Source organism: Onychostoma macrolepis, chromosome 24 (genome assembly GCF_012432095.1).
Source record: "Onychostoma macrolepis isolate SWU-2019 chromosome 24, ASM1243209v1, whole genome shotgun sequence".
In the NCBI taxonomy this organism is placed as follows: domain Eukaryota; kingdom Metazoa; phylum Chordata; class Actinopteri; order Cypriniformes; family Cyprinidae; genus Onychostoma; species Onychostoma macrolepis.
The window spans coordinates 6,274,184-6,282,435 of NC_081178.1; the positions used below are offsets into that span (position 1 = coordinate 6,274,184).

Here is an 8,252-nt window from a genome sequence, read left to right on the forward strand (position 1 = left end):
TCAAAAAACACGTGGAGGTCTTGAAACTGGGGATTGATTGGCAGCTATTTAAGCATGCAGAGACCTAATCACTAAACATGATGAGATGATGATCTCATTAGAGCTCACCCATTAGGATTAATGGTTGTGTTCAACAAATGATCTTTAATTAGATCATAGAAATATTCTTGTGTTGCTCATGGCCCGGGTAGATCCTGCTAATCTGTTTATTTTTATGACGTAGAAGATTTTACTGCGCAACAGAGAAGCATTTGAAAAACCCCCTCAGATGTTTAGCTCATTTGGCATGGTAATTCATAAAAGAAAGCAATCTGATTATTCTTTAAAAGGTTTATTGAATTTGTGGAAATTTGTTGACAGTTTGGTCTTCTTATGGTGCAAGAGAGACGAGTTCATCAAGTTTTTGGTCATTTGCAATAATTATACAAAACAGAAAAAGGTGTAGCAGTATTGCTGTGGTCTTCAACAGTGTAAACTACAGACATCGTGGTAAACATAAACCTGGATAAAGCTGGTTTATTCAGTGGCCTACGTTATCTTTTCAGCTCTAATACAGCTCTATCGACAGACTGCTCTAATGTGGCAATGCAAAAAAGGCACTTTAAAGCTGTTTTTCTTTTTTACTCTCAACAGAAACAACAAAAGAAACTCCATTCCTTCTCGTTCTACTCCAGCATGGGTCTTCAGCTCTCTGGTGCCCCTACTAGTCACATGTTCACATGCGGCTCATTCCAGATCATCATTTTGGGTGGACTCGTTTATTATCTGCGGTGGATGAAAGGTCAAAAGGTCATCATTTTCATATAGAAACGTAATAACATGTGTAAAGACTTTTCATGCCACTCACATGTCCGTCTCTGGTCTCGATGGTCTTTATCACCACTTTCTTTGACAGGCTGTCCATCGCAGGTCTGGTTTCCTTCATGGACTCTGCAGGAAAAATATAAATCAAACATAGTCGTTTCATCAGAAAAGTGTGGTTTTGCGAGTCAGAGACAGAACAGTCTCTAATTGTAAGTAGATTTAGACCAGTGGTTCTCAATTGGTTTTGTTAGTTTATTAAACCAAAACGTAGTTATTGAACTGCATAAGTCCAAATATATGCAAAGCTATTAAAATAGGTTAAACTGGAAAACTCAAAATGTTTGTTACTAAATGCATCTTGAATTTCAGCGGGTTCATATTTATTCCCACTGCAAGTAAACATGTTTTTGATTTGATTTAAATGGATATTTTAACACAAAATATGGGACATGGGAAGCATTTTCTTTTCCATTTTGAAAATTGATAAGCCTATTTATTTTACTGTCATAATTATTCATGATTATATGGTTAGTTGTTATACATTATTTGCATTCAGCATTGTTTTCCCACTGTTCACAATACTTAAAGGGTGAACTCAAATATACTGTACCTCGCAGGGTTAATGATGAGAAATTGGGAAATGGTGTGGTGATCCTGGAAAGAGAAAGAAAAGAGAGAAATAATGTGTAAAAACTAATGCTAAGTCAAAAAACATATTTTTAATATATTGCAAATAGTCAAGTCTAAAGGTTTCACTCAGTATTTCCCCTCAAAGGTTGTAGACCTTTTTAAAGTTATATTTACAGTCTTAGTAAATTAAAGATGTTATATTTTACAGCGAGCAGGTCACTTTATAATAGGGCTTGCCATGTTGAGGTCAGGTGACCAGCCAAATACTATTTGCTTTATTTAATTAATTAATTTAACTTAAATTATTTTGTGAGCAAAAGATAACATCTAGTTAACAGGGTTAAAAATGTTAAAAATATTTTGTTAATTGAAATAAAGCTGACATAAAATAAAATAATGAAAAGCTTAAACTAAATCAAAAAATTAAAATAAAAACTGAAAATGGAAAAGTAAAAGCTAATTCACAGTATTAATAAAAAATATATATATAATAGCATATATAAATACTAAAATAACACTGCTAGTTAATATTTCTACAGTCAAATCAGTAACCAAAACTCATGTTCCCGTATTTATTCCACTAGGTGTCACTATAAGTCCATGCTGAATGTGCCTTTAAAGAAAAGATAAGAATACAAAGTCAATACAAAGAAAATCTATTTGCAAAAGCAAACATTCACCTGCTTTCTTCCCCTTCCAGCAGCTTCCTGTAGGTGGCGATCTCAATATCCAGGGCCATTTTAACGTTCAGCAGATCCTGGTATTCACGTAGATGACGCGCCATCTCATCCTTCATGTTGTGGATGTCGTCCTCTAGACGAGCGATGGTGTCCTGGTAACTGGATGCCTCCATGGAGAAGTTATCTTCTATCTCTCTCATCTGACGCTCCAGGGACTCATTCTGAAATGAGGAATAAGATAATAAGCAAGTAGTAATTTAAGCAGCCATGATATAAAGCTCTTTAATAAATGATCAATATTAAATATTAAATAAAATAAAAAAAACATTTTTCCTTAAAATAACATTATACATTAACTAAAATTTAATTAAAGTAAATAAAAAAACAACCATATTTCTCATTTTCATTTTTTAACTTGTGTACTGTGATGTACTAAACTAAAACTGCAATTAAAAAAAAAAAAAAACAATCAAGAGAATAAAAAATGACAACAAAACAAACTTACTAAAACTTATTTTTTTTTAAATGAAAACAGAAAATAAAAACGTATTAAAAAAATATTAATAAAACCTATAATAGTATCTCAATGATACTAAAATAACACTGACGCTAATACAATTTTCTCCAGTACTTACAGTTCCTTTAAGAGATTCTAAGTCGCAGGTGAGAGCTTGAAGTTGGCGGCGATAGTCATTGGCCTCCTGCTTGGCCAGACGGATCGCTTCATTGTTACGGGCAGCAGCTTCTGACAGGTCAGCAAACTAAAAAAAGAGAAAGTGTGAGATAAAGATAAAGCTCCATCTGCCTCTCTGACTTTTGTTTTCTATTTACATCTGATGACTGTGCTGGTTTCATGTTTGAAGATCTAGATTAATAGATCAACCGGTCCATTAGAATGATCAATACTGTGACAGAGGAGCAGATGGTCTCTAAATCCACACAAACCTCTCAGTCGACCATCTGCCACGTCTTAAGGAGTTGATCCTGAGCTGAGTCTTACTCATTCCTCAAACATCTCACACTGGCTTACCAGATCAGATCCTTGCTTGTATTGTTTCATTGTTCATTTGTAACTAAACTAAGTTCTATTCGCTGTTTCTTGTACTTTTATCAACTTTATCTCCGGTGTTTCTCAATAAACTGCACAAACTGTATTTATTATTGCCGCAAGTAAATCTGTATTAGATTTGATTTTAATTAAATGCACAATTTTATTTTTTTTTTTTTTAAATGACAAGATACAGAAAAGATATGGGAACATTTTTCCTCCTTTCAAAAGTTGAGGTGCCTATTTTATTATTACAACGATCTATTTAATTATGAGAAACTGACCTTGGATTTGTACCAGTCCTCAGACTCCTGGAGGTTCCTGGAAGCCAGAGTCTCGTACTGCTGCCGGACATCTTTCAGGGCAGCGGTGAGGTCAGGTTTGGACACTTCCATATCAACCTGCACATGCTGTTCCTGGATCTGAATCTGCAGATCGGCAAGTTCCTGTGGAGATATTGGAAAAATTGACTAACAATCCAAATGCACAGTTTGATACCTATCCTGAATATCACATAATACACTGTTGTTCAAAAGTTCAAGGTCAGTAAAATGCAGTAATATTGTGAAATATTAATACAATTGAAAATAACTGTTTTCTATTTGAATATATTTTAAAATGTAATGTATTCCTGTGATGCAAAGCTGAATTTTCAGCATCATTACTCCAGTCTTCAGTGTCACACGATCCTTCAGAAATCATGCTAATATGCTGATTTGCTGCTCAAGAAACATTTCTTATCAATAATATTGAAAACAGCTGTGCTGCTTAATATTTTTGTGGAGAAAGAAATCTTTTGTTACATTATAAAAGTATTTTTTGTAATTTTTTGATCAATTTAAAGCATCCTTGCTAAATAAAAGTATTCATTTCTTTCAAAAGAATATCTGACTGACCCCAGCTATTGAATGGTAGTATAATTGTGTACCATAATTTTTGGATTTTGATTTGAGTGTAAACAGAACAAATCTCATTCTGACATAGCAATAGTTTGTTAGCCCTGAACTTCCTGATCCCGAAACAATGTCTCCGCTTTATTCTCTTGGAATTACGCCCTTTTCCACGACCCATTTAATCACTATGGCAGCAAGTCACACATGCCTGACAATCCCCTGATATTAACAAGCCCAACAAAAGTGTCAGTCAGCCAGAAAACCACGACTGTGAGAAGAATGGTTGAATGGCCAGAGGAAATTTAATTCATTTTATTGTTCAGAGCTAGTCTTTTATGGCTCAGGAGACTCTGAATTGTTGTTGTTGTTTTTTTAAGTATGAGCTTTGTCTTGGATATTTCTCCTGAAATTCATTAGAAGAAGAGATTATGGATGCATAAACTTAATGGGAAATGTTTAAATCATATTCAAATCTCTCATTTTTGATTGCATGTCCTAACAATCATTGAGATCTCAGGGAGACACATAAGATTATTGTTTGTTTGTTTTTTCTTCTCAGGAGTAAAATCTGTGAAATATGCCATTTAATGTTAATGCTATCTATTAGAAACACCTGCAATATTAAAGAGATCTCATTTTTTGCTGTTTCTCCAGGTGGTTCAGTACCTCATCATGAAGCTTCTTCAAGAAAGCGATTTCTTCTTGCAAGGACTCCACCTTTCTCTCCAGGTCCAGACGAGCCAGGGAGGCGTTATCAACATCCTGTGGGTGTACCATGTAAAATATTAATCAGTTTCTCCCAAAAATGTTTTTTTTTTAACTTCTACTTGTTTCCTATTAATTCTACACAGTTCCTTTTCTCATTCTTCCATTCCTTTACGTTAAAGAATCACATTGTACACTACAGTTCGAAAACTTGGGGTAATTTTTTATGTTTTTGAAGTCTATTATCCTCAACAAATCTGCATTTATTAGATCAAAAATACAGCAATATTCTGAAATATTACAATTTAAAATAACACTTTTCTATTTTAACTGTAATACAAATCTGAATTTTCAGCATCATTACTCCAGTCTTCACTGTTATATGATCCTTCAGACATTATTTTTAATAAACTGATTTGATGCTTGGGTAACATTTCTTATTATTATCAATGCTGAAAACAGCTGTGCTAAATATGTTTGTGGAAACCTTGATACATTATGAAAGAAACAGCATTTCTTTCTGTTTTTCTCAAACAGCATTTGAAAACCTTTTGTGTCATTACATGTTTTTACTGTCAATTTTGACCAATTTAATGCAACCCTAAAGTATTAATTTCTTTTAAATTTATTGGTAGTTTGTGTAAATTCTTTTAAGCTATTCCTGACTGAAATGAATAACAATAGCTCGCCTGCTGCTAACTGTTTGTAGTGCTGCAGCTGGTAGTGGCAGACACCCTTTAAAGCACACACACACACACACACCTCTGTGTCCATAAGTCACCAGTGTACCCTAGTTAACACTGACCCCTCCCACGCATACAACAGTTTGCTTTGTCATAAACGCCCAGCCTGCTCTCAGACAAAGCTTTCTTTTCAGTTGCGTGTCTAAATCTGATGCCGGACAAGAGGGCAGCTTGACCAGGCCTGCACTGACCCTTTTATTGTGAGGGAGACAATCAGTAGTGTCTTGCAATCACTGACTGGAACGTTAACTGATCACATTGTAATTGTGGCTGTGGTAGCACTCAATCAAACATCAGGTCCAAGAATACATATAAAAATGGTTGTGGTTTCTCTGAACATGCGAAGATGTACCTGTCTGAAGCCCCGAAGGGTGTTCTCCGCATCCTCTCTCTGGAGCATCTCTTCTTGAAGTCTGAAAATGAGATGAATATTTAAGCCGAGCCACACCCTGTTTAACACAACCAAACCCACTGGAGCATCTCACCAGGACAATAAGAAAGCCTTTGCCATCACACTAAATAAAATCAATTTATTCTCTTTGGCTTTATCAAAAAATGGGTTGTTTTTAACCTGGTAACAAGAAAACCCTAAAAAGAAGAGCTTTGTCCTGACAATCAGAAATTCAACTAGAATCATCTCACAGAGTAAATAATAATAATAAAAATGTAGTTTTGTTTAGGCTAAATATTTTATTTAAATGTATATAATATTTTATTTAAAATGAAGATTTCGTAAGATTGTAAAATCTCTAGATTCTCTGTTGTGTAAATGCATCATTAAAATGCATTTATGAATTTTTTTCTCATTAGCCTACAGTTCATATGACATTTCATATGTTGCTCATATGAAATATAAAATGTAAGACAACATTTTGGTTTTATTTGACCTGGTAAAGAGAAAGCTTTGTCCTGAGAGAAATTTAACACCATATTACACTGCCAGAGAGAAAAAAAAAAAATCATAATATGGGGTAACATCTAAATAAACAGGTTTTATGTAGGTCAGAAATATTATTAAATATACTAATATGACTAAATCAACCTATCTTAGGTTACACTAATGAAAATAATTTCAAGGAACAAGTTAGGTAGAACCAGCTTCTTAATGTAATGACAGTACATTTTCACTTTTCAGTAAAATATCATTTAAACTCAAAACAATAGGCCTATACATGTATTTGTTTTTCATTTAATTTTTTTTTTTTTTTAGGATTTTAAACAGCAATGGACACCGAGATCTTCAACTTTGTCTTGTTGTATAAATGCACCGTTAAAATGCATCTATGAATGAATTTTTCTTATTATCTCCAGTTCTGTATATGTTGGTGATATGAAATACGAAATGGCCATAATATGATTTAAAACCCTTGTTTGCAAAAAAAAAAAAAAGAAAAAAGTTTTTTAATAAACCCGTGCACTTGGCAGATACTTAATGTTATTTTACACTTATAACTGTTTTGTTTGCACAGTCTCTTGGGCAATGTTTGGCCATACTTCTCTTTGAGGCGCTCGATGTCCTCTCCCAGATTGTCCCGGTCCACCTCCACTCTGGCCTTCTCGTTGGTGAGCTGGTCCACTATACTCCGGAGTTCTCTCATCTCATCCTCGTACAGATCACCGATCCGGGACGAGCCTTTGCCCCGCATCTGCTCCAGCTCCGCGTTCAAGATCTTATTCTGCTGCTCCAGAAATCTCACTTTCTCTATGAAACTGGCAAACCTGTCGTTGAGATGCTGCATCTCCGCTTTCTCATTGGTTCGGTTGGCTTTAAACTCGATGTTGATGGCATCTGCGAGCCCGAAGTCCAGCGTATCGGTGGTGAGTCTGGGCATCGGCGCGCTGCTGCGCACCCTCGCGCTCTTGCTCATGTAGATGGATGGAGACGCGGAGGACGAGCCGCTGTAGGTCACGCGCGAGGTTGTGCGCACCGGGCTGCTGTACTGCCGGCTGGTGTAAGCGGACCGAAGAATCGCTGGTCGCTCTCCACCGAACATCCTTTTGTAAGAAGATGCGTTTGTGCGGCTGGCCATTGTAATCCTTTAGTTCTGGGGTATTGTTGAAGTCAACGTCTACTTTCACGAACTACCGCGCCCTGTCCAGACCAAACGAGACCACTGCAGCGATTCTGCTTGCATTTATAGTCCACTCCCTATGCTAATGACATAACGGTGCAGGGAGCTTTAGTGACGCAGAAGCGCAGTCGGGGCGGAGGGGCAGGATGTGCAGCTCCATAACTATCAGTGAAAGAGTTTGACTCTGGCAACAGCGAGAGAGTATATTTACTTTTGTATCCATTAATAAATGCATTTTCGCATAATGTTGTTTTAATATTAGCTATATTTGCATTGTGTTTTAATTTTATAATATACATAATAAACGATAAATATTCAGTGTGTTTATTATGTAGGCCTATCTCTTCATTCGTTTACCGTTAAATACAAAAAAATATTAGCTACACTGAAATGACACAAACACAAACACACACATAACATATAAGATATTAAAATATTTATATCATATTTTAGAATATATATATATATATATATATATATATATATATATATATATACAGTAAATTGTGTTAAATCAACTCTGCTTGGTGTACATATGGGAACCAGTTCTAATTACATTAATTAATAACGTAATTAATTGCATTAATTTTTAGCAACAAAAAATGTTGGGGTTAGATCAGGTAGAAATAGCTCTTTAAGTTAACAAATAATTTAATACACACACACACACACACACA

The 8,252-nt window shown here is 35.2% G+C and overlaps 1 protein-coding gene across 1 annotated transcript; it reads right to left on the minus strand.

Moving 5' to 3' along the window:
- Positions 1 to 321: 321 nt before the first annotated feature.
- vim (vimentin) lies at positions 322 to 7,668 on the minus strand. The gene is made up of 9 exons (XM_058765021.1): positions 6,998 to 7,668; positions 5,856 to 5,916; positions 4,722 to 4,817; positions 3,447 to 3,608; positions 2,750 to 2,875; positions 2,115 to 2,335; positions 1,415 to 1,458; positions 848 to 930; positions 322 to 765 (listed from the first exon to the last, which is right to left on the minus strand). Exons 1-9 carry the CDS (start codon positions 7,531 to 7,533, stop codon positions 727 to 729), a joined length of 1,368 nt encoding a protein of 455 aa, XP_058621004.1. The 5' UTR covers positions 7,534 to 7,668; the 3' UTR covers positions 322 to 726.
- Positions 7,669 to 8,252: the final 584 nt, after the last annotated feature.